The sequence below is a fragment of the Sciurus vulgaris genome (genome assembly GCF_902686455.1).
Source record: "Sciurus vulgaris genome assembly, chromosome: 10".
NCBI lineage: Eukaryota > Metazoa > Chordata > Mammalia > Rodentia > Sciuridae > Sciurus > Sciurus vulgaris.
Window position 1 is genome coordinate 1,573,245 of NC_136470.1, and position 26,623 is coordinate 1,599,867.

The 26,623-nt window shown below is 46.9% G+C and overlaps 2 protein-coding genes across 4 annotated transcripts in view; both read left to right on the plus strand.

Annotated features, from left to right (window-relative positions):
* TSPEAR (thrombospondin type laminin G domain and EAR repeats) overlaps nucleotides 1-26,623 on the plus strand; it is a 162,246-nt gene that overhangs the window by 84,714 nt on the left and 50,909 nt on the right. The gene's annotated exons all lie outside the window — the stretch shown is intronic.
* On the plus strand, nucleotides 21,960-22,887 carry LOC306637895 (uncharacterized protein; the record flags this gene model as incomplete). 2 transcript variants are annotated; one of them, XM_079100783.1, is made up of 2 exons in its annotated part: nucleotides 21,960-22,232; nucleotides 22,329-22,887. In XM_079100783.1, 2 exons carry the CDS (start codon nucleotides 21,960-21,962, stop codon nucleotides 22,779-22,781), a joined length of 726 nt encoding a protein of 241 aa, XP_078956909.1. In that variant the 3' UTR covers nucleotides 22,782-22,887. The 2 variants fall into 2 exon arrangements, with proteins under 2 accessions (XP_078956909.1, XP_078956908.1); XM_079100782.1 differs by having other exon boundaries at nucleotides 21,960-22,887.

Below are 26,623 nucleotides of genomic sequence, written 5' to 3' on the forward strand. Positions count from 1 at the left end.
TCCCTGGACTGCACTGCTAGCCGGGTTCTGTTGTCCAAGGATCCGAGTCCGTCTGCTCTACGCTCCGCGCTGCAGCCTGGTCCCTTCTGTTTCTGCCATTCCTCACTCCTGGTCTCTGTTTTCTCCTGTGCTTCGCTGCTCTGAGCTGAGCAATGGTCCGTGTGTCCAGAGGCCTCAGCAGGAGGTGACGGATGTGCTCAGGGAGCCGGATCGCTTCCCTAGGCCCGCGGACCACCACAGCCTGGGTGTGTGAGCTAGAGGGGCAGCCTGGGCCTGGCGGTCTCAGTGCCAAGGCCGCGTGGGCAGGGGTGACCGGCTGGCCCTTCCTGAACAGGAAACCCTTGCAGCCTTTAGCTTGAGGAGAGTCCCCAGGACCCTGCAGGAGGGTGGCTCTCAGCCTTGATTTCTGTCCCTTCCTCCAGCAAAGCTGTTCAAGGCCGAGTTAAGTTTGCCAGGTCAGCCAAGGCCCTCGAGGACCAAGTGACCTCTGGGTTTTGCTCAGGGCTGTGGGTTTGAGGAAGAGGCCTCGCCCGGGCTCTGGAACTCAGAGGAGGGGTGTGAGGTCTGCACCGGGCTAACCCCCTACTGGAGTTCAGCCCTCCGGTCAGTCACGTTCCGGTCAATCACGAGTGTCGCCGAGGACCTGAGGGGTGCGCACAGGACCTGCGGACCCTGGCGGGTCAGGCCGGGTCCCATTGCGGTCAGGATGGGGCCTGCTGTGCTGGTTTCCTAGAGAAGCGCAGCCGCCCGCTGAGTTGCTGTCCCGTGTTTCCGTGGCTGTTTGAAAGCATGGGTCCTTGGTCAACCGCTAGGTGCTTTAATTCCCTGAGAAACTTCCGCAGCCGGCCGTGGGAGTCGGCCGGAAGCCAGAGCCCGCTTGGCCTGGCTCTGACCCCGCGCTCTTCAGCTTCGTCCCCCTGAGGGGACGTTTCTACCCGCGCATCCTCTGCAGGCTGATCAGACGTGTCCCAGCCCCTGGCTGTGGCCAGCAGAGGCCCCTGGGCTCCCGGGGCTCCTCTCTTCTGCTGCGTCCAGTGTTGCTCCTTCCCCTGGTTTCAGTGCATGTCCATGCAGGCCCAGTGCAGGGCCCTGGGGACTCCCCACTGGGGCACACAGGACAGGGGCCCTCCATGCTGCCCAAGTCCAGCACCAGGGCAGGGAGGGCGTGAGCAGCTGCCCCGGCCTCTGTGCAGCATCTGCCCTGCACTTGGAGGCGCTTGCCCGTCCTTGGCTTGAGCAGCTGCCCCGGCTTCTGTGCAGCATCTGCCCTGCCCTTGGAGGCGCTTGCCCGTCCTTGGCTCAGTGTGACCAGCACCTTTAGGTCACCTGTCACTGCCTGCCCTGCTGGTCAGGCCACCATGCTGGTCACACAGGAGCCAGGAGGGGCTCTTCGCCCCTTGGTCCCTAGCACCTGGCTGCCACATTGGCTCTCCCACTGCCCACGGCCAGGCTGCCCGGCAGATGGCCTCCCTTCCTCTGGGTGGACTGCTGGAAATGGGAACAGGGTTCCCGTTTCAGGACGTGGAGGCAAAGCCCCCTGCTGCTCCGCCAGGGTGGCAAAAGCGCGCGGCGAGGCCCTTGCTGGACAGGAGAGCGGCTGCTGCCCACCGTGCCCGCCCAGCTGCCCCTGCGCGTCATCACTGTGAGGGTCCCTAGATGTGCAGTGGTCACCTCTTTGGTTTTATCTCACGAGCCATCTGAGAAATCTTTTCATGGATGAGGACCCTGGTGGGTCCGTAGCTCCCGGCTCCGCTCCTCGCTCTGCCCTTTGGGCCTGGGCCCTGCGCAGGTTCCCCGGGGCTGTTGCTTCTGTCGTTCTTCTGGTTCTGATTTGGAGTTGGCCCTGTGCCTCCGGCTTCTGGCCGTCCTGGTCACTAGCTCTTCGGCCTTCGTGTTCATTTTATGTTTGTCGAAGTCTGTGAGGTGGGGTCGCGGGGAGGGCCTGCGAGGCTGTCTGCGCAGGAGCCAGTGACTTGGTGGAGCCCTGCGGCCCTGCCGGGGTGGCCCCGAGGCCCAGCTGACTCCACAGTGCCTCTGACCTTGCCCTGGGTGGTCTGCGTGTGGCCCGTGTGTGTCCTCCGGGGTGGCCCCGAGGCCCAGCTGACTCCACAGTGCCTCTGACCTCGCCCTGGGTGGTCTGCATGTGGCCTGCGTGTGTCCACTGGGGTGGCCCCGAGGCCCAGCTGACTCCACAGTGCCTCTGACCTTGCCCTGGGTGGTCTGCGTGTGGCCCGTGTGTCCACTGGGGTGGCCCCAAGGCCCAGCTGACTCCACAGTGCCTCTGACCTTGCCCTGGGTGGTCTGCGTGTGGCCCATGTGTGTCCTCCGGGGTGGCCCCGAGGCCCAGCTGACTCCACAGTGCCTCTGACCTCGCCCTGGGTGGTCTGCATGTGGCCTGCGTGTGTCCACTGGGGTGGCCCCGAGGCCCAGCTGACTCCGCAGTGCCTCTGACCTCGCCCTGGGTGGTCTGCGTGGGTCACTGCAGTGCCGTAAGGGCGGCGGGGCCTGGACATCGGTCCTGAGGTGGCTGTTGCTGCCCCTCTGCCCGTGGCCTCTCGTGCACGCTCCACCACAGTGCCACCTGCCGTAGTGTGACGGCAGCGGGGACCCTCGCCAGCCTGGCACCTTGTTGAGGCCTTCAGCCTCATGATGAGCCGCGCAGCCTCTTTTCTCTGTAAGACCCGCCTGGGCGGCTGCAGGACGTGGGGATGAGCAGGCGAGTGCCGTGATATCCGCACTTCTGTCACCTCAGGGGACAGGCTGGCTCTGCCCACGGGTGCTACAGAACAAGTGACCCGGGCGCCCGGTCGGCATGGAGTAAGTGCCAGCATCTCTGCAGCAGGAGGCGGGCTGTGGGCCACACTGGCAAGGGCGCCCTGCTGACGGTGGTGCCCGCCTGCACCTCTCCCAGGGCACTGCCCCATCCAGCGACCCACCTCCACCAGGGACGGGCCCCAGCGGCTCGGGGCCGGAACGTGAGCTTGGGGCCCCTCCGATGGTCCCGGTGACCACGGGTGTTTCCGTGTCTGTGTGGGGTTTGCAGGAGGCGATCGCCTGGGTGGGCTCCACTCTCCCCTGAGGAAGCTGCCACCATCTGAAGAGCAGGCGTGGCCACGCCCGGCACTCGCTCCCCACTCCCTAGACGCTATGTTTCTCTGGGCCACCAGCCTGTGGCCAGCCTGAGCAGGTTCTGCCCTGGGAGGGCCGCAGTGTCTCCGACTGACACGCGACAATACCGCGTAGCAGGCTCTGCAGACCCGCCTCCCTGGACTCCAAGTCCACCCGTCCAACAGGGCGAGGTGCTGGTGGCCCCATGAGTGGGCCTGGCGCCCCCTGGCAGCCGACATGGGCCTCGCAGTGCCTCCTCTCCCTGGCCCAGGCCTGCGGGCAGTCGTGGCCAGGCTTGCTGCTTTCTGTCCTTCCTGCCACCACACTGGGGCTGCTCTTCCTCTGTGGGCAGCCGTGTCTGAGGGCCGTGGGCCGGGTTTGCACTTTCCCCTAGAAGGCGATGGGTTTTTCTTTCTTCTGTTTATGTTTCGTTCTTCACGCGTACAGACAGTGGAGCGTATCCTGAGTACATGGAGTACGCCTCCCCAGTCTTGTGGTTGTACACGATGTGGGGTTACACTGGTCACGTATCCACATGTGAGCACAGGGAAGTGATGTCCAGTTCATTCCACTGTCTTTCCTATTCCCATCCTTCCTCCCTTCCATAACTTTTATACTTCCTTTTCCACTCTTGTTATGTGTTAGCATCCACATACCAGAGAGAACATTCATCCTTTGGTTTTTCTAGGGATTGGCCTGAGAGTCTCCAGTTCCATCCATTTACCGGCAAATGTCATAAAGTCATTCTTTTTTATGGCTGAGTAATATTCCTTTGTGTATATACACCACATTCACTTTATCCATTCGTCTCTTGAAGGTCACCTATGTTGGTTTCATAGCTTGGCTATTGTGAATTGAGCTTCTTGATTTTACTTCTTGCACCTTATTGAATAATCTTCTTCCAAAGTCAACATGATAAAGATTTGGGCCTATGTTTTCTTCTAGTACTCACGGGGTCTCTGTTTTAGTCCCTAAGTCCTTGATCCACTTCGAGTTGATTTTTGTGCAGGTTAGGAGATAGGGGTCTAATTTCCAGTTTTCCCAGCACCATTTGTTGAAGAGGCTGTCTTTTTTCCAATGTATGTTTTTGGCGCCTTTGTCTAGTATGACTGTATTTCTGTGAATTTGTTTCTGTGTCTTCCGTTACGTTGGTCTTCATTCCTGCTTTGGTGCCATACCATGCTGGTTTTGTTACTGTGACTCTGTAGTATAATTTAAGGTCTGGTAGAGTGATGTGCCTCCTGCTTCACTTTTCTCACTGAGGATTGCTTTGACTGTTCTGGGCCTCTTATTTTTCCAAAAGAATTTCATGACTGCCTTTTATGTTTCTCTGAAGAACATCTTTGGAACCGTCATAGGAATTGCAGTAAGTCTGCATAACACTTTTGCTAGTATGGCCATTTTGACGACATTAATTCTGCTTTTCCAAGAGCAAGGGAGATCTTTCCATCTCCTAAGGTCTTCTTTGATTCCTTTTCTTGATGTTGTATTGTTTTTATGGTAGAGGTCTTTGCCTCTTTTATTAGATTGGTTCCCAAGTATTTTCTGAGGCATTGTGAGTGGGGTAGTTTTCCTGATTTCTCTTTCAGCTAACTCATCATTGGTGTATAGGAACCAATTGATTTATCATTGTTAATTTTATATTGTTACTTTGCTAATTTATTTATGAGCTCCAGATGTTTTCTGGTGAAGTGTTTTTGGGTTTTCTAAATATCAAATCATGTCATTGGCAAATAGGATAGTTTGAGTTCTTTTCTATTCATGTCCCTTTAATTTCTTCTGTCTGATGCTCTGGCTGGAGTTTCAAGGACAATGTTGAATAGAAGTGGTAAAAGAGGGCATCCCTGTCTTCTTCCAGCTCTTAGAGGAAATGCTTTCAGCTTTTCTCCGTTTATAATGAAGCTGGCCGTGGGCTTAGCATAGACAGCCTTTACAATGTCGAGGCATGTTCCTACGATCCCTACTTTTTCTAGTGTTTAACATGAATGGATGTTATATTTTGTCAAATGCTTTTTCTGCGTCTATTGATATAACCATGTGATTCATGTCTTTAAGTCTATTGATGTGATGAATTACATTTATTGATTTCTGTATATTGAACCAACTTTGCATCCCTAGTGAACCCACTTGATCAAGGTGCATTATCTTTTTTTTTAAATATTTTTATTTTTACAGACAAATTTTGATTCATTGCTCACAAATGGGTACAACTTTTCATTTCTATGATTGTACATAATGTATATTCACACCATTCATATAATCATACATATATATAGGGTAATACTATTTAATTCTACTGTTCTTCCATCCCCACCCCCCACCCCCTTTTCATCTATACCCTCCAAAGTTAATTCATTCTTCACTTCCCCCCCGCTACCCCACATCATTATACATTGTCATGCACTTATCAAAGAAAACATTCGGCCTTTGGTTTTTCGGGCTTGGCTTATTTCACTTAGCATGATAACTTCCAACTTCATCCATTTACCAGCAAATGCCATAATTTTATTCTTCTTTATGGCTGAGTAATATTCCATCGTGTATATATACCACAATTTCTTTGTTCATTCATCAATTGAAGGGCATCTAGGTTGGTTCCACAATCTAGCTATTGTGAATTGAGCTGCTATGAACATTGATGTGGCTGCATCACTGTAGTAAGCTGATTTTAAGCCCTTTGGGTATAAACCAAGGAGTGGGATAGCTGGGTCAAATGATGTATCCATTCCAATTTCTCTGAGGAATCTCCATACTGCTTTCCATAGTGGCTGCACCAATTTGCAACTCCACCAGCAATGTATAAGTGTGCCTTTCCCCCCACATCCATGCCAACACTTATTATTGCTTGAGTTCTTCATAATAGCCATTCTAATTGGAGTTAGATGAAATCTTAGGGTGGTTTTAATTTGCATTTCTCTAATTACTAGGGATGATGGGCAGTTTTTCATGTATCTGTTGATCACCTGTATATCTTCTTCTGTGAAGTGTCTGCCCACTTCCTTAGCCCATTTATTGATTGGGTTCTTTGTATTTTGGGTGTAAAGTTTTTTAAGTTCTTTATAAACCTTGGAGATGAGTGCTCTGTCTGAAGTGTGTGCGGAAAAGATTTTCTCCCACTCTGTGGGCTCTCTTTTCACATTGCTGATTGTTTCCTGTGCTGAGAAAAAACCTTTTAGTTTGAATCTATCCCATTTATTGCTTCTTGCTTTTAATTCTTGCGCTATGGGGGTCTTGATAAGGAAGTCTGGTCCTAAGACAACGTGATGGAGATTCGGGCCTACTTTTTCTCCTATTTGGTGAAGGGTCTCTGGTCTAATTCCTAGATCCTTGATCCCTTTTGAGTTGAGTTTTGTACAGGGTGAGAGAAAGGGGATTAATTTCATTTTGCTGCATATGGATTTCCAGTTTTCCCAGCACCATTTGTTGAACAGGCTATCTTTTCTCCATTGTAAGTTTTTGACACCTTCGTCTGGTATGAGATTACGGCACTGTCTCCATGTCTTCTATCCTGTACCATTGGTCTACCTGTCTATTTTGGTGCCAGTACCATGCCATTTTTGTTACTATTGCTCTATAGTAGAGTTTAAGGTCTGGTATTGTGATACCGCCCGCATCACTCTTCCTGCCCAGGATTGCTTTGGCTATTCTGGGTCTTTTGTTCTTACAGATGAATTTCATGATGGCTTTTTCCATTTCCATGAGAAATGTCATAGGGATTTTATTGGAATTGCGTTAAATCTGTATAGCGCCTTTGGAAGTATGGCCATTTTGACAATATTAATTCTGCCTATCCAAGAACATGGGAGATCTTTCCATCTTCTAAGGTCTTCCTCAATTTCTTTCTTCAGTGTTTTGTAGTTTTCATTGTAGAGATCTTTTACCTCTTTGGTTAGATTGATGCTCAAGTATTTTATTTTTTTTAAGGCTATTGCAAATGGGGTTGTTTTCCTCATTTCCCTTTCAGCTGTTTCATCGCTTACATATAAAAATGCTGTAGATTTATGCGTGTTGATTTTATAGCCTGCTAGTTTGCTGAATTCATTGATGAGGTCTAGAAGTTTTCTGGAGGAGGTTTTTGGATCCTCCAAATATAGAATCATGTCATCAGCAAATAGTGACAGCTTAAGTTCCTCTTTTCCTATTCGTATCCCTTTAATTTCTTTAGTCTGCTAATTGCTCTGGATAGAGTTTCGAGGACAATTTGTTGAACAGAAGTGGTGAAAGAGGACACCCCTGTCTTGTTCCCGTTTTTAAAGGGAATGGATTCAGTTTTTCTCCATTAAGAATGATATTGGCCATGGGCTTAGCATAAATAGCCTTTACAATGTTCAGGTATATTCCTACTATCCCTATTTTTTCTAGTGTTTTGAGCATGAAGGGGTGTTGTATTTTGTTGAACAAAATATTTTGTATTTTTTTCTGCGTCAATTGAAATAACCATATGATCCTTATCCTTAAGTCTATTGACATGATGGATTATGTTTATTGATTTATGGATGTTAAACCATCCTTGCATTCCAGGAAAGAACCCCACTTGATCGTGGTGCACAATTTTCTTAATATGTTTTTGGATATGGTTTGCCAATATTTTGTTAAGGATCTTTGCGTCTATATTCATCAAGGATATTGGTCTAAAATTTTCTTTCCTTGATGTGTCTTTTCCTGGTTTGGTTATGAGGGTGATATTAGCTTCATAGAATGAGTTTTGTAGGGTACCCTCCTTTTCTATTTCCTGGAATACTTTGAGAGGTATTGGAATGAGTTCTTCGAAGGTCTTGTAGAACTCGGCTGAGAATCCGTCTGGTCCTGGGCTTTTCTTGGATGGTAGGTTTTTAATGGCTTCTTCTGTTTCATTGCTTGATACTGATCAGTTTAAATTGTGTATGTCCTCCTGGTTCAGTTTGGGAGGAGCATATGTCTCTAGAAATTTGTCAATGTCTTCAGTAGTTCCTATTTTGTTGGAATACAGATTTTCAAAGTAGCTTCTCATTATGTTCTGTATCTCAGTGGTGTCTGTTGTGATATTTCCTTTTTCATTACAAATTCTAGTAATTTGAGTTCTCTCTCCTTCTCTTTGTTAGTGTGGCTAAGGGTTTGTCTATTTTGTTTACTTTCTCAAAGAACCAAGTTTTTGTTTTGTCAATTTTTTGAATTGTTTCTTTTGTTTCAATTTCATTGATTTCAGCTCTGTTATTTCCTGTCTTCTACTACTTTTGCTGTTATTCCGTTCTTCTTTTTCTAGGGCTTTGAGCTGTAATGTTAGGTCATTTAGTTGTTGACTTTTCATTCTTCTCTGGAATGCGCTCCATGCAATGAATTTTCCTCTTAGTACCGCTTTCATAGTGTCCCAGAGATTTTGATATGTTGTATCGTCATTCTCATTGACCTCTAAGATTTTTTCTTATCTCCTCCCTGATGTTTTCTGTTATCCATGTTTCATTCAATAGCATATTGTTTAGTCTCCAGGTGTTGGAGTAATTTCTGTTTTGTATTTTGTCATTGATTTCTACTCTCAGTCCCTTATGATCTGATAGAACACAAGGCAGTATCTCTATTTTTTTGCATTTCCTAAGGGCTGTTTTGTGGCATAACATATGGTCTATTTTCGAGAAGGTTCCATGTGCTGCTGAGAAGAACGTGTATCCGCTCATTAATGGATGGAATATTCTATGTATGTCTATTAAGTCTAGGTTATTGATTGTGTTATTGAGTTCTGTGGTTTCTTTGTTTAGTTTTTGTTTGGAAGATTGATCCAATGGTGACAACAGTGTGTTAAAGTCACCCAGAATTATTGTGGTGTGGTCTATGTGATTCCTGAAATTGAGAAGGATTTGTTTGACGTACATGGATGCACCATTGTTTGGGGCATAAATATTTACTATCGTTATGTCTTCCTGACTTATGGTTCCCTTAAGCAGTATGAAATGTCCTTCTTTATCCCTTCTGACTAACTTTGGCTTGAAGTCCACTTTATCTGATACAAGGATGGAAACCCCCGCTTTTTTACTGAGTCCATGCACATGGTAGGTTTTTTCCCATCCTTTCACCTTTAGCCTGTGGATGTCTTTTTCTATGAGATGAGTCTCTTGCAGGCAGCATATTGTTGGGTCTTTCTTTTTAATCCATTCTGCCAGTCTATGTCTTTTGATTGATGAGTTTAGGCCATTAACGTTCAGGGTTATTATTGAAAAATGATTTGTAGTCCCAGTCATTTGGCTTATTTTTGGTTTTTAAGTTGGCTTGGTTTCTCCTTTGAGTGCTTTTTCTCGAAGGTAGTTCCTCCCTTTGCTGACCTACATTGTTATTTTTCATTTCCTCCTCGTGGAATATTTTGTTGAGATCATTCTGTAGTGCAGGCTTTCTATTTGTAAATTCTTTTAACTTTTGTTTATCAATCATGGAAGGATTTTATTTTGTCTTTTAATCTGAAGGTTAGTTTTTCTGGGTATAGGATTCTTGGTTGGCAACCATGTTCTTTCAGAGCTTGAAATATGTTGTTCCAGGCCCTTCAGCTTTTAGAGTCTGGGTTGAGAAGTCGGCTGCTATCCGTATTGGTCTCCCCCTATATGTAATCTGATCCTTTTCTCTTGCGGCCTTCAAAATCCTATCTTTATTTTGAATGTTAGGCATTTTCATTATAACGTGCCTTGGTGTGGATCTGTTGTGATTCTGTGCATTTGGTGTTCTGTAAGCCTCTTATATTTGATTTTCCATTTCATTCTTCAGGCTTGGGAAATTTTCTGATATTATTTCATTGAATAGGTTGTTCATTCCTTTGGTTTGTATCTCTGTGCCTTCCTCAATCCTGATAATTCTTCAATTTTGTCTTTTCATGATGTCCCATAGTTCTTGGAGATTCTGTTCATGATTTCTTACCATCTTCTCTGCTTGGGCAACTTTATTTTCAAGATTAAATATTTTGTCTTCATTGTCTGAGGTTCTGTCTTCCAAGTGGTCTAGTCTGTTGGTGATGCTTTCCATTGAGTTTTTTATTTGTTCTATTGTTTCCTTCATTTCAAGGATTTCCATTTGGTTTTTTTTGACAATCTGTATCTCTTTGTTGAAATGATCTTTTGCTTCCTGCAGGTGCTCTTTCAGCTTATTGATATTATCATTCATTGCCTGCATTTGCTCTCTTATCTCATCCTTTGCTCTGCGAATCATCTTAATCATGTATAATCTGAAGTCCTTTTCTGACATTCCTTCTAACATACTGTCATTGGATTCTATTACTATAGAATCTAGATTTGTTTGGATCATTTTCTTCCCTTGTTTTTTCATGTTGTTCATGTATCTTCCCCTCTAGCAGTGCAGATATGGGGTGTTGCAGATTCCCCCCTATAGGCTTATAGTGGCCCTATAGGTTTCCAAAACCCTTTCTTTGAAGGGAGATCAATATTAGCAGTGCCTAATTCAGACAGTATGCAATCCTACACCCAATAGCCCCTATGAGGACATTAACAATATTGGCATAATAAACAGAATGAGTTCAATTATTAGCTTCAGTAAAACAAACAGATTTGCAATAAGGTCTGCAGTTTCCAATGGAGGACAAAGAGGATGGGGAGGGTGTAGGATATAGCTATTAATGGGATAAGAAAAGAATATATAGGAGTTCTAGATCATAGAAAAAGTGAGAGTGTAATCAAAAGAAATTGGTTGTTAGCATGAGAAAAGGGAGAAAGAGACTCTGAAGGAACAGGTAAACAAAAGGAAAAGAGAGCCAGGAAAGTAAAGAAAGAAAAACATAAAATTGTTCAATAAGGAGAAAAAAGAAAATCTACACTATAACAGTTACATAGAATTCAAACCTTCCATTCTTCAGTAGCCTGATGCATGAGAGGTACCTGACAATGAGCTCCAAGCCTCCAGCCGGCGTCTCAGGATGGGATTTTCCCACCTAAAGATGAGAGCTCTGGCTTCCAGGATTATCCAAGATGGCTGCTCTGGCTTCGAGATGTGTTGGCAAATGGGGAGCTGCAGCTCAGGGTGTGAGTGTGGTTGGCTGGAGGTCCTGGAGGTGGGGTATGTTTGGTGTGGTTGTGGGAACCTGGAGGCCGGGTGCAATCAGTCAGTCTGGGGTCCTGGTAATAGGGCGCAGTCAGTCAGTCTGGGGGTCCTGGCAGCAGCGAGCAGTCAGTCGATGTGAGGGCCCCAGAGACAGGGAGTGATCGGTCAGGCTGAGGGATCCTGGAGACGGGGCTCAGTCAGTCCAGCCAGGGGTCCTACGGGGCCTGGCTGTTGTCTCAAAATGGCGGCCGCCATGTGTAATCAAACCTGCAGGTACTGTAACAGTGAACTTCCAGGCAACAGCAGGCAGCTGGCGCTCCACTGGCGGTTGGCGATCAGTTTGCTGACTGTTGTCGGCGATTGGGAGGTGAACCTCAGTGGTGGATGATGGAGAGGTGAAAGGAAGGCAATGGACAGGCAAGAGGCAGGCAAATGGTGGATGATATGCGCCATATGAGCTATTTGCACTCAAAAAGGTGTCGATATGCTGACTGACTGCAGGTGATTGCAGTAGAAAAATGGGGTAAACAGCAGGGGATTGATAAGCAGCAAAAACTGCCTCACCAAGAATCAGATATCCTCTGCTTGAAATCCGAGTTACGGAGTGACAAGGAATGCAGCCTCCCTCTAGTCTGCCATCTTGGATCTTGCATTATCTTTTTAATAAGTTTTTGTATGCAATTTTTCAGTATTTTGTTAAGAATTTTTGCATCTATGTTCTCAGGGATATTGGTCTGAAATTTTCTTTCCTTGATGTGACTTTGGTTTTGGTAAAACTAGCCTCATAGAATAAGTTTGAAACGGTTCCCTCCTTTTCTATTTCATGGAATAATTTGAGGAGTAATGGTGTTAATTCTTCTTTGAAGGTCTTGTAGAACTCGGCTGAGAGTCTCTCTGGTCATGGAGTTTTCTTTCTTGGTATGCTTTTGATGGCATCTTCAATTTCATTGCTTGAAACTGGTCTGTTTAAATTTTCTATGTCCTCCTGATTCAACTTGAGTAGATCATATGTCTCTAGAAATTGGTCAATATATTCAAGATTTTCTATTTTATTGGAGTATAGATTTTCAAAGTAGTTTCTGATTATCATCTGTATCATTATTATCCATCTTGATATTTCCATTTTCATCACAAATTTTAGTAATTTGAGGTATTCCCTCTTCTCGTGGTTAACTTGGTTAAGGGTTTATGAATTTTATATATTTTTTTCAAAAAACCAACATTTTGTTTCATTGATGTTTTTGAAATTTTGTTGTTGTTGTTGTTTCAAGTTCATTGATTTTGGCTCTGATTTTAATTATTTCCTGACTTCTGCAGTTGGCATTGATTTATATTCTTTTTCCCCTAGGGCTTTTAGGTATAATGTTAGGTTATTTATTTGGTGACTTTCTACTCTTCTGAAGTGTAATGTTATATTATTTATTTGGTGACTTTCTATTATTTTAATGTATGAGCTCAGTGCAATAACTTCCCGTTAGCACTGCCTTCATAATGTCCCCAAGATTTTGATATGTTGTGTCACTATTCTCACTTACCTCTAAGTAATTTTTAATTTCATCCTTGATTTATTCTGCTATCCATTGGTTATTCAGTAGTCTCCAGATGTTAGAGTAGCTTCTGTTTTTTATTTTATCATTGATTTCTAATTTTATTCAACTATGATCTGATAGAATGCAAAGTGTGAATTCTATTTTTTTGTATCTGCTTAGTTAGTTGCCTTGTTCCCTAAGATATGGTCTATTTTAGAGAAGGATCCATGGGCTGCTGAGAAGAAAATGTTTTCAGTCATTGATGGATGAAATATATCTGTCTGTTAAGTCTAAATTGTTAATTGTATATTTTAGTTCTGTAGCTTCTCTATTTGGTTTTCATTTGGAGGATCTATCCATTAATGAGCAAGGTGTATTAACGTCACCCAGTATTATTGTGTTGTGGTCTGTTTGATTCTTGAAGTTGAGAAGGGTTTGTTTGATGTATGTAGATGCTCCATTTGGGAGGCATATATATTTACAATTGTTATGTCTTGTTGGTGTATGATTCCCTTAAGCAGTACGAAATGTCCTTCTTTGTGCCTTGTGATTAACGTCGTCTTGAAGCCCACTTTATCTGCTATGAGGACAGAAATCCCAGCTTGTTACGAGATCCACGTGAATGATGTTTTTCCCGTCCTTCACCTTCAGTCTGTGGATGTCTTTGCCTTGGAGGTGAGTCTCCTTGAGCCAGCATATTGCTGGGTCTTGTTTTTTAATCTAATCTGCCAGTCTGTGACTTTTGATTGATTAATTTAGGCTGTTAACATTCAAGGTTATTACTGAGAAATGATTTTTATTCCTTGTCATTTTGATTTATTTCTGGGTTTTAGTTTGAATTAATTTCTCCATTGATTCACTGTTCTTTTTAGTAGAGTTCCTCCCTTTGCTGGTTCTCACTTTTATTTTTCATTTCTTCATGAAATACTTTATTGAGTAAGCTTTGTAGTGCAGGCTTTCTAGTTGTAGGTTTTTATTTCATTGTCAATTCTGAAGCTTAATTTTGCTGGGTATAGTATTCTTGGTTGGCATCATTTTCTTTTAGAGCTTGGTGTGTATTATTCCAAGACCTCCTGGCTTTGAGAGCGTGGGTTGAGAAATCAGCTGACATCCAGATTGGTTTCCCTCCAAATGTGACCTGTCGTTTTTCTTTGGCTGTTCTTAAAATTCTATCCTTATTCTCTGTGTTAGGCATTTCCATAATAATGTGCCTTGGAGTGGGTCTGCTGTAATTTTGTATATTTGGGGTCCTGTAAGGCTCCTGCATTTGGTCTTCCATTTCCTTCTTTAGGCTTGGGAAGTTTTCTGATATTATTTCATTGAAACGCTTGTGCACTTCTTTTGTTTGTATCTCTGAGCCTTCATCTATCCTGACAAATCTTGAATTTGGTTTCAGGTTATTCCATAGTTCTTGGAAGTTCTCTTTGTGGTATCGTAACATGTTTTCTCCATGGTCAAATTTGGTTTCAAGATTATTTTGTCTTCATTGCCTGAAACTCCAAGTGATCTAGTCTGTTGGTGATGCTTTCAATTATATTATTAATTAATTCCTTCATTTTGAGGACTTAAGCTTGATTTTATTTCCGATTCTCTACCTCTTTATTGACATGAGCTTTCACTTCCTGTATTTTCTCTCTGATTTCACCACTTACATCATCCTTTACCTCACAGATCTGTTCAGCTATGTACTTTCTAAACTCCTTCTCTGACATTTCTTCCACTGTGGTGCGGGTGGATTCTGCTATTGGAGTGTCTTTGTTTGTTTGGGGCGATTTGTTTCCTTGCTTTTTCATGTTGTTTGTGTGTCTACCCATCTAACACTATGGATCTGAGGCAGTAGAGTTTCTACCCTGTGGACTTATAGTGTCCCTGAAGGTTTCCAGTACCTCAAATAGTAACAGCCAATGCAAACAATATACAGCATTAAACAAAAGAGTTCCTACTATGGGCTACAGTGTTAATCATCACAATAAACAGAAATGATGTGATCAGTTATTTCCACAGTAAAAAGCAAGTTTGAAAAAGGGTTTACAATTTCAAAAGATGGACAGGGAGAGAACAGAAGGGATGTAGGATGTGATGGCTCCGAGGGAGGAGGAGAGAAAAAAGAAGTAAGAAAAATAAAAGAAAAGTGAAAAAGAGAACAATAGAGATTGTCAGCAGAAGAAAAGAGAGAAAGAGAATCAAGGGAAACTGATAAGTGAGAGAAAAACTGCATTTGAAGTACAAATGTAGAAAAATAAATTAAAAGAATACATGACCAAAACACACAAATTGAACATCCTGGTCCTCAAAATACTGATCAATCAAAAATAACTGCCCAGCCCACCCCACGCTGTGCAGACCTCCCACACTGCAGCCCCCACCCATGAATGTGGCTTCCCACCATAGCTGAGCCTCCACATGGCTGCCTTAGTGGTTGCCTCCATCTTGGGACTCTGCAGCTGCCAACATAGCCATCTTGTGTCAGTCTCCATCTTGGGACACTGGCCAGGGCCTGGAAGCCCAACATGAAGATCCCACTTATTGATTGCTGCCAACTGCCCACCATTGCCTGTTTGCCTGCCTTTTACCTGCCCATTGCCCTCCTGATGTTTGCCCATGGATCGCGCACTGCCCACTGCTGCCTAGAAGTCCACTGTCAGGGTACCCACAGGTTTGGTTACACATGGCCACTGCCATCTTGGGACACTGGCTAGGACCTGTGAGTCCAGGGCCAAAGGACCTACAGGTTGCTGCTGCCATTTCCAGGCACCACTGCCTCAGTCTGGGGACACTGGCCAGAACCTGGAGAACTATTGTCAGGGCACCTGCAGGCCTGTTGCACCTGAGGTCTTTCTGCTAGATATGCTAGTGGCCACCATCTGGCTGCCTCTTTGCAGGGCTGCTCCTTTGTGTGAGCACATCTCTGGTGGTCTCACTGAAAGTTGAAAGGGCACTGAGATCTTGGGGCTGCAGCAAGGTAGAGCCTAGGGAAGCCGAAGCCCTGGTCCATCAGATTGCAGCTGGGTGTGTGTTGGCCAGCCTGGGTCTGGCAAGCCTGTGGAAAGCCAAGATCAGGGGCAGTACCTCAGGGGAGCCCACGTTGGAGAAACTGGAGAAAACCAGGCTCTCTTAGCTGAGTCCTGAAGTACGTACGCAGGGAAGAAAGGGGCCAGCTACAACTGGTGGGAAGACTGGAAGAGGGTGTGAGGGTATCTCGCAGCTCACCCACCCAACCAGTCTGGCACCCACCAGACTGGAGCTAACATCAAACTTCAGGAAACCCCACTTATTGGCAGAGAAGGGAAGCTGAGAAATTTTTTTAAAGCCAACGGAAGCACTTAATTTTCCATTGAGATTTTCCTTCTTTTTTCCCCCTTTCTCTCTCACACCTCTATCATTGTTGGATCCAAATACTTTTCATGCATCAATTTATAAAACTGATAAACCCTTAGCTATGCTAATGAAAGGAAAGAGAGAGAAAACTCAAACTACTAAAATTTGTGTTGAAAAAGGAAATATCATGACAGATACTACTATAGACAATAATTGGAGACTATTTTGAAAATTTATACTCTAATAAAATAGAAAATCTCAAAGACATTAACAAATTTTTAGAGACATATGATCTACCCACACTGAAGCAGGAGGACAGACACAATTTAAACAGACCAATTTTAAGCAATGAAATTGAAGATGCCATCAAAAGCCTACCAACCAAGGAAAGCCCAGGAGCAGGCAGACTCTCAGCTGAGTTCTACAAGACCCTCAAAGAAGAACTAACACCATTACTCCTGAAATTATTCCATGAACTAGAAAAGGAGGGGACCCTTCCAAACTCATTCTATGAGGCCAGTACCACCCTGATACCAAAACTGGACAAAATAAAAGAAAGATAAAGACACATCAAGGAAAGGAGACTTCAGACCAATATCCCTGATGAACACAGATGCAAAAATTCTCAGTAAAATTCTATAAATCACATACAAAAACATATTAAAAAGTTAGGCACCACAATCAAGTGGGGTTCATCCCAGGGATGCAAGATTGGTTCAACATACAGAAATCAATAAATGTAATTCATCACATCAACAGACTTAAAGATAAGAATCATATGATCATCTCAATAGATGCAGAAAAAACATTTGACAAAGTACATCTCTTTATGTTCAAAACTAGAAAAAATATGGATAGTAGGAGCATACCTCAACATGGTAAAAGTCAGCTACACTCAGCCCAAGGCCAACATCATTCTAAATGGAGAAAATTGAAATATCCCCCCCCAAAACTGGAACAAGACAGCAATACCCTCTTTCACCACTTCTATTCAACATAGTCATTGAAACTCTAGCCAGAGCAATTAGATGAAAGTAATCAAAGGAATACAAATAGGAAAAGAAGAAATCAAACTATCCCTATTTGCCAATGACATGATTCTATATTTAGAAGATCCAAAAAACTCCACCAGAAAACTTCTGGAGCTAATTAATGAATTTAGCAAAGTAGCAGGATATGAAACCAATATCCATAAATCAAATGCATTTCTTTATATCAGTAATTAATCCACTGCAACAGCGATTAGGAAAACTACCCCATTCACAATAGCCTCAAAAAAAAAAAAAAACAAAAAAAAAACAACAACAACAACTTGGGAATCAATCTAACAAAAGAGGTGAAAGACCTGTACAATCTGTACAATGAAAACTACAGGACACTAAAGAAAGAAATTGAAGATGACCTTAGAATACAGAAAGATCTCCCATACTCCTGGAGAGGCAGAATTAATATTGTCAGAATGGTCACACTACCAAAAGTGTTATACAGATTTAATGCAATTCCTATTAACATCCCAATGACATTCTTCATAGAACTAGAAAAAGCAATCATGAATTCATTTAGAAAAATAAGAGACCCAGAACAGTCAATTCCTTAGCGAGAAAAGTGAAGCAGGAGGCATAATACTGACCTTAAACTACACTACAGAGCTATAGTAACAAAAACAGCATGGTATTGGCACTTAAATAGGTAGGTAGACCAACAGTACAGAATAGAAGACAGGGAGACAAATTCACATAGATATGGTTATGTCACGCTAGACAAAGGTGCCAAAGCATACATTGAAGGAAAGATAGCCTATTCAACACGTGGTGCTAGTAAAACTAGAAACCTATATACACAGCAAAATGAAATTAAACCTCTGTCTCTCACCCTGCACAAAACTCAATTCAAAGTAGATCAAAGACTTAGGCAGTAGAACAGAGACCCTGTGCCTAATTGAAGAAAAAGTAGGCCCAAATTTTCATCATGTCAGCTCGGGACCTGACTTCCTTAACAAGACCTGTAAAGCACAAGAAGTAAAATCAAGAAACAATAAATAGGATGGTATCAAACTAAAAAGCTCCTCAGTATAGGAAACCATCAATAATGTAAAGAGAGAGCCTACAGAGTGGGAGAAAATCTTTACCACATGCACTTCAGATAGAGCACTCATCTCCAGGGTATATAAAGAACTCAAAAAACTTAATACCAAAAAACAAAACAAAACAAAAAACAAAAAAACCTCAAACAATAAATGGGTTAAGGAGCTGAGCAGACACTTCACAGAAGAAGAGATACGATCGACCAACAAATACATGAAAAAGTACTCATCACCCCTAGTAATTAGAGAAATGCAAATCAAAACTACCCTAAGATTCCATCTCACCCCAATTAGAATGGCGATTATCAAGAATACGAGCAACAACAGGTGTTGGAGAAGATGTGGGGAGAAAGGTACACTCATACATTGCTGGTGGGACTGCAAATTAGTGCAGCCACTCTGGAAAGCAGTGTGGAGATTCCTTAGAAAACTTGGAATGGACCCTCCATTTGATCCAGGTCTCCTACTCCTCAGTTTATACTCAAAGGACTTAAAACCAGCTTACTACAGTGACACAGTCACATCAATGTTTATAGCAACTCAATTCACAATAGCTAAACTACGGAATCAACCTAGATGCCCTTCAGCAGATGAATGGATAAAGAAAATGTGGTACGTATGCACAATGGAATATTACTCAGCCTTAAAGAAGAATGAGATTATGGCATTTGCTAGTAAATGGATGGAATCAGAGAACATTGTGCTAAGTGAAATATGCCAATCCCAAAATACCAAAGGCCGAATGTTTTCTCTGATAAGTGGATGCTGATCCAAAGTGGGGGGGAGGGAAGGGAAGCATGAAGGGACTTTGGATTGGGCAGAGGGGAGTGAGGGTGGGTGGGGCGGGGGGGGGGGGGAGGCCCGTAGGTTGGGAAGGACATTATCACCCTGTAAACCGTATGATCACACGACTGGTGTGACTCAGCACCGTGTGGTCAGAGGAATGAGAAGTTATGCTCCATCTGTGTACAATGTGTCTAAATGCATTCTACTGCCAGGGAGAACCAATTGGAACAAATCAAAAAATAAAAAATAACTGCCTTCAAAAAATGCTTGAAATGAGAAAAAGTAAATATGAATATGTATAAGTGTCCATGAGCCATTCAGGGCACAACTAAACAGAGAAAAGAAAAAAACAGAAAACGAAATTCTCAATGAAAAGCTAAAGAATCGGAGTTGAGAAGCTCCTCGGCTCCCTTCTCCGCAGCGTTAGGTGGGGTGGGAGGAGACCCCACAGGGGGTCTGGAGGCTGGCTGAGGCTGGGTGGGCTCCAGGTTCTTTACTGAATGGTGACCGGCCTGAGGTGCACCTCAGGGACCCAGCAGCCCCAGTCCACCTGGAGACCGCCCTCCAGGGGGCCCGGGCCCCACAGTGCGGTGGAGCCGGTCCTTTGTCCCCTCTGTCACCTGCAGACCCCTGTTTCCTGGTCTCTCTGTTCAGTGTGCGAACTCCATCACTCTGTTTAAGTCCCCGCAGGTGCGTCTCCAGCCCGGCCTGCAGCTGGACATGGGGCGCCCGCCTTTCAGTATGGCCCGCAGCCTCTCGGATCTGGGTTCTCTCTGCACCCGGGCCACACCGGCCTCCGGAGGATGTGGCTCCCTTAGTTCCCTCGTGCCTCCACCTTGCTCAGGGGCCCCTCCCGCAGGCCTGCTGCTGGCGGCAGAGCCGGGCCCCCTTGTTTTATTAAGGCCGGCTCCTGAGTCCCCAGGCTGCCTTCCATGTCCAGAATCAGCCCCGGTAAGGTCCCGCCGTTCCTCACCCGCCTGCCAAGCAGCTGCCTGTGTGCCCTCTGTCACGCCATGGAGCAGCCAGCAGAGCAGCCTCCGCCCTGCAGCTGGAATGTCCAACGGGATGTTTCCGACCTTCCGTTCAGGTGGAGTTTCCTGGTCACTTGCTGTCTTCCTTCTCTGCTGTTTTTTTGTTTTTGTTGTTGTTGTTGCTTTTGGTTCTGGGGATTGAACTCAGGGGCACTGGACCTCTGAGCCACGTCCCCAGCTCTGTTTTGTATTTTATTTAGAGACAGGGTCTCACTGAGTTGCTTAGTGCCTCGCTGTTGCTGAGGCTGCTTTGGCTTGTGATCCTCCTGCCTCAGCCTCCCGAGCTGCTGGGATGGCAAGCGTGACCGATGTGCCCGACTCCACTGGCTTTTGGAATGGCAGATCCCGATGAAGAGGGGTCCCATGTACAGAACGGGTGGCTCGGCCGTGTGGCAGGAGGTGGCCTTCTCTCTCTGCAGCAACCTCACGGGGAGGTAAAGCCAACGAGGCAGGTGAGCGGCGCTCGCTTGGAGGCCCTGGGACCATCGCTGCTCCGGGAGGAGGCCCCCCGGCTCCCGAGGGGCCGCTGGGGCCTGTGCACCGTGGGGAGGGGGTCTGTGGCATCAGCCTCGGGGCCATGGGGCCCTGCCAACGGCCGTGGAGATGCCAAGCCTGTGTCTGCCCAAGGCCCTGGACTGAGCTGGGATTTTGACTGTGTCCTGAAGGCACAGGACGCTGGAGTCTGTCCTTCAGGGAGGTCTCCAAGGTCACCCTTGTCTCCACCACCGTCCAGTTCACTTCTTGGGCACTTCACTTCTTGGCGGCACATCGATGGCTTCTCCGTCCTCATCACCTTGGGGCAGCGGGTATGCAGGGAGCTGCAGGGTGCGGAGTCAGCCTCCTCCACCTACCAGGGACACGGCCTGTGACACCACCCCACAGTGACTTGCTCTCGTGGTGATGTTGTCTCACTTGCAAACAGCAGACATGACGTCACACGTCATTTCCGGACCAGATGCTTCCGCTGGGCCTCCAGGACAGCAGTAGAAGGTTCCGAGCCCTGTGGGCCTGCTCACCTCACGTGGAGCCCTCCTCGTGACCTACAGGATTTCTGGACCAAGTGGAAGCCAGCTCCCCACACTGTCCAGGACTGCTTTGGCCTCATCACTGCAAGGGAGTGCATGGGACCTCAAAATGTTCCTGGAGGACCTGTCCACCGCCCTGCTGGGCTCAGGAACACCAGCGCTGGGAGACGCCATCCACTGCCCTGCTGGGCTCGGTCTCTGGGAGGGCTGCTGTGAAGGCCCACCCGAGGTCAGGGCTCCTGTGCAGCTGACCTCCCAGGACAGGCCTGGGCCACAACGAGCGTCCTCCAGCTTCTCCGCCCGACCCTCACTCCACACTACCTCCCAGGCTGGGTGGCCTCCCCGTCCTAGGTCCTGACCCAGGACCCACCTTGCCATGACCAGGGACGACTGGTCTGGGGAAACGGAAGGACCAGAGGTCAGGCTGGCACAGTGCCAGGGCTCAGAGTCCTAAGCGGGGACTGTCCTGGGAGCCCTGGCCTGGCTGGAACTTCCATCTCCTCGGAGAAGGAGGCCGCCCTGGCCTTGCTGCCCACACAACCTCGGATCACAGAGACCCAGCCGCAGGGAGGGCCACCTCACCTGGGCCCTTCCCCAACACGGGCAGCTCCGTCCAGTCTCTCCTGCCAGAGGCCAGGCGGGTCCAGTGCACACACAGGCCAAGGACTCACAGAACGTGTCCCCGGGGCCAAGAGCCAACGCCAGAAGCCCTAGAAGGTGAGCCTCGAGGGGCAGGTGCAGGGTCAGCCCAGGGAGCGGCACTTCCCGCTAGGTGGCCCCGGGGGCCAGGCTCTGCCAGCACCAGGGGTTTTACGAGCTGAGCCCTAATGAGGGCCGCAGGCTGCACGTCCATAAGGACGGGGAAGGACGCGGAAGGACGCGGCTGGGCCTCCGCGGGGCCAAACAGCTGGGGATAAAAGCCAGAGCCAGGGCTCCTCACACCCACTCAGCCACTCACATCACTCACACCACTCACACCACTCACACCACTCACACCACTCACACTCACACTCACACTCACACTCACACACACTTGCACCCGCCCACACCTCCTCCCGCCAGCACCGCCATGGCCGCCTCCACCATGTCCATCTGCTCCAGCTCTGGCCCCGACCCCTCCTGGCAGGTGGACGACTGCCCAGAGAGCTGCTGCGAGCCCCCCTGCTGCGCCCCCAGCTGCTGCCAGCCCAGCTGCTGCGCCCCGGCCCCCTGCCTCACCCTCGTCTGCTCCCCACTCAGCTGTGCCTCCGGCCCCTGCTGCCAGCAGTCTGGCTGCCAGCCTGACTGCTGCAGCTGCTCCCCCTGCCAGCCGTCCTGCTGCGTGCCCCTCTGCTGCCAGCCCGTGTGCTGCAAGCCCATGTGCTGCAAGCCCGTGTGCTGCAAGCCTGTGTGCTGTGTGCCCGTCTGCTCTGGGCCTTCCTCCTCCTGCTGCCAGCAGTCTAGCTGTGAGCCCTCTTGCTGCTCATCCTCCCCCTGCCAGCCGTCCTGCGGCGTGTCCCTCTGCTGCAAGCCCGTGTGCTGTGTGCCCGTCTGCTCTGGAGCCTCCTCCCCCTGCTGCCAGCAGTCTAGCTGCCAGTCCGATGGCTGCAGCTGCTCCCCCTGCCAGCAGTCTAGCTGTGAGCCCTCTTGCTGCAGCTGCTCCCCCTGCCAGCCGTCCTGCTGTGTGCCCGTCTGCTGCAAGCCCGTCTGCTGCTACAGGCCCTGCCCCTGCGTGTCCCTGCTCTGCTGCCCCGTGTGCAGGCCCGCCTGCTGCGTGCCCAGCTCCTGCTCTGCCTCCTGCTGCCAGCCCAGCTGCTGCCGTGCGGCCTCCTGTGTGTCCCTGCTCTGCCGCCCCGCCTGCTCCCGCCTGGCCTGCTGCCGTGTCTCCTTGGGACAGAAGTCCTGCTGCTGACCAGCCATGTCCCCAGGCCAGTCGGCTCAGGCCCCTCCTTCCCCTGTCCCCTGGATGCCCCACCTCCCAGCCTGCTGGAGCACATAGAGGAACAGCTCCTGCCTGTCCCCCAGGCCTGGCCCAGGTTGGGGCCTGAGCACTCTCCTCTGCTCTCCTGCCCGGCCCCTAGATAGCTGGCGCTGCACCACTTCCCTCTCTAGGCCACGTCCCTCCCCATCTGGGCTGGGTCCTCCTGATCCTGCTGCTACCCCAGGACTGTGGCCCTCTGAGCATCAATAAAGCCTGTGCTGCTCACACTCTGTCTGCGCTGATGGACATGCCGGGTGGGAGGGCCAGAGTGGGCCTGGTTCCCAGGAGGTGTGGCTGCCCCCTTTTGACCTGTCTGGGCTCCCTGGAGGACCAGCACAGGGCCAGGCTTGATTTCTGCAGGCTCAGAACTCGCTGGAGAAGCAGTGATGTGGGGGGCGTTGTCAGAACATCTAGAGGCGAATCAGCCATCTGCTGCCATCTGGGCGGAGGGGTCACCTGTGAAAACAGTGGGCACCCCGAGAAGCCTGGAGGAAAAGCGGGGGCAGGGGCGCTGCAGGGATGAAGGGCTTTGAAGACCCCATGTTCCTAGGCATGTAGGAGGCCCCAGGCGTCACACAGAGGGGCGTGTGCTCAGGAAGACCTGGGCAGCTCTGGGCACGCACCTGTGACTGACCTTCAAGTTCCGAGCAAGCAGGAAGTGAAGGCGTGAGCAGGAAGTGAAGGTGTGAGCAGGAAGTGAAGGCGTGAGCAGGAAGTGAGGACGTGAACAGGAAGTGAAGGAGTGAGCAGGAAGTGAAGGCGTGAGCAGGAAGTGAGGACATGAGCAGGAAGTGAAGGTGTGAGCAGGAAGTGAGGACATGAGCAGGATCAATGGTGTGAGCAGGAGGTGAAAGTGTGAGCAGGATCAATGGTGTGAGCAGGAGGTGAAGGAGTGAGCAGGAAGTGAGGACATGAGCAGGAAGTTTAGGTGTGAGCAGGAAGTTTAGGTGTGAGCAGGAAGTGAAGGAGTGAGCAGGAAGTGAGGACATGAGCAGGAAGTGAAGGTGTGAGCAGGAAGTGAGGACATGAGCAGGAAGTTTAGGTGTGAGCAGGAAGTTTAGGTGTGAGCAGGAAGTGAAGGAGTGAGCAGGAAGTGAGGACATGAGCAGGAAGTTTAGGTGTGAGCAGGAAGTTTAGGTGTGAGCAGGAAGTGAAGGAGTGAGCAGGAAGTGAGGACATGAGCAGGAAGTGAAGGTGTGAGCAGGAAGTGAGGACATGAGCAGGATCAATGGTGTGAGCAGGAGGTGAAGGTGTGAGCAGGATCAATGGTGTGAGCAGGAGGTGAAGGTGTGAGCAGGATCAATGGTGTGAGCAGGAGGTGAAGGAGAGGTGGAGCACACCACTTAGGCTGGTCCAGGCGGCACCCAGCACACACACACTGCCAGCCACACCTTTTTCTGGGGAAACACATTTGACTCCAGGTGTGCGAGGAACGCAGGTCACTCTCTGAACACTAACTCAATGGAGTGGTGACCACTGGTAAGGAAGAATGCAATTATCACAGCACTACTTTAGAAAATGATCGTAACCAACTACAAGTCAAAAAATCAGCAACAAACTGCACAGGAGGAGCTGGTATCCCAAAATTCCCCATTTAATATTTGTGGTACAGTGTTCAACAAAAGTAATTAAGCATGTCAGGAAGCAGAACATATTCACAGCAAAGTAAAAGCTAGTAAGAGAAAATGTTCCTGAGGAAGCTCAGAAATTATTCTCACTAAAGTTTTTAAAGTAATTCTCTTAATACAAATTAAAACTACACTGAGATTCCATATCACTCTAGTCAGAATGGCAATTATCAAGAATACAGGCAATACTAAATATTGGCGAGGATGTGGGGAAAATGTACACTCATATAATGCTGTGGGCCTTTGAATTGGTGCACTATGGAAAATAGTGTAGAGATTCCTCAGAAAACTTGGAATGGAACCACCATTTGACCCAGTTATGCCACTCCTTGGCATATTAGCATACTATAGTAACACGGCCACATTGATGTTTACAGCAGCTCAATTCACAATAGCTAAGCTATGGAACCAACACAGGCATCCTTCAACAGATGAATGGATAAAGAAAATGTGGTACATATACATAATGGAATATTACTCAGCCATAAAGAATAAAATTATGTCATTTGCCAGTAAATGGATGGAACTGGAGACTATCATGCTAAGTGAAAAACATCAATCCCAAAAAACCAAAGGCCAAATGTCCTGTCTAATGATATGTGGATGCTGACTCACAATAGATGGGGAGGGCAAGTGGACATTTGCTGTATTGGATAGGCGGGAGAGGGGGAAGGGAGGAGGGATGGAAATGGGAAAAACAGTAGAATGAATTCAATATAACTTTCTTATGTTCATCTATGAATACACAACCAGGGTAACTCCACATCATGTACAACCACAAGAATGGGAAGTTAAGTATCATCATGTATGTACGATATGTCAAAATACATTCTACTCATTTATAACTAAAAAGAACAAAAAAATTTTAAAGGGTAAAAAAGTTTTCAAATACTCCTCTAAGAAAATTAAGTGTCTTAAACATACTCAGGAAACTTAAATTTAACTATGGACACAGAACTAAAAGAATTTAGGAGAATTATGTTTCCCCCAATAGAGAATATCAGTAAGAGAGAGGGAGAGAGGAAGAGAGAAAGAGATTGATTTTTAAAAGGAATCAAGTAGAATTTCTGAAATTGAAGAGAAAAATAACAAATGAAAAAATGAAACATTTACTCTAGGGTTTCAACAGAGAGGAATCAGGGAACTGAAGTCACATTTATTAAGATATTCTCATCTAAAGGACAGATTTTTAGAAAGAATAAATCTTAAGAGACTGTGGAACACCATCGAGCATACCAACATACACGTAATGGGAATCCCAGAAGGAGAGGAGCGCTGGGAAAGAGTAAAGACCTTGGAGGAATGATGACCAAAAGTCCCATTTTAATGAAACTCCTGAATCTACACTTCCAAAAAACTCAGCGAACTCCATGTAGGAAACCCAGAGACCCACCTGGAGACACATGAACAGCAAACTATAAAGAGTCAGAAACAAACACTCTTTAATGCAGGCGGCACTGCTGGTTCCTCTTGTTCTGGGGCTGCCGCCTCAGGCTGTGCAGCTGCTGGTTCCTCCAGCTCTCCAGCGGCAGACGGCCACTGTGGACACCCAGCTTCTGGCCGTATGAGCCAATCTAATAAATCCCCTTCTCTATATAGTCATACTTCCTGTCGACTCTGGTCCTCCAGAGAACCCTGACTGACACACCTGCCTACAAGAAACACTGATTCAGGCTGAAACGAAAGGAAACTGGTCAGAAACTTGACGCTATGCAAAGGAACAAAGAACAACAGCAGAGATGTCGGTTTGGGTCATTTGTGTATTTATAGGAATTTGTTCATTACATCTTGTTCATCCTACTTGGTGGAGAACAAACACAATGTTCTTTCATAATCTTTATTTATTTTTAATGTATATTTTTAGATGTTGATGTGCCTTTATTCTGTTCAGTAGTTATATGTGGTGCTGAGAATCGAACCCAGGGCCTCACATATGCTAGGCAAGTACCCTACCCCTGAGCCACACACCAGCCCCATTTAACAAGTGTGGAGTGATTTTGAAAAGCACCAGAAACCACTCTGGACAGGAACTCATGCAAGAGATTTTTTTAAATTTATTTTTATTGTAAACAAATGGGATACATGTTGTTTGTACATGGAGGAACAGCATACCATTTGTGTAATCATACATTTACATAGGGTAAT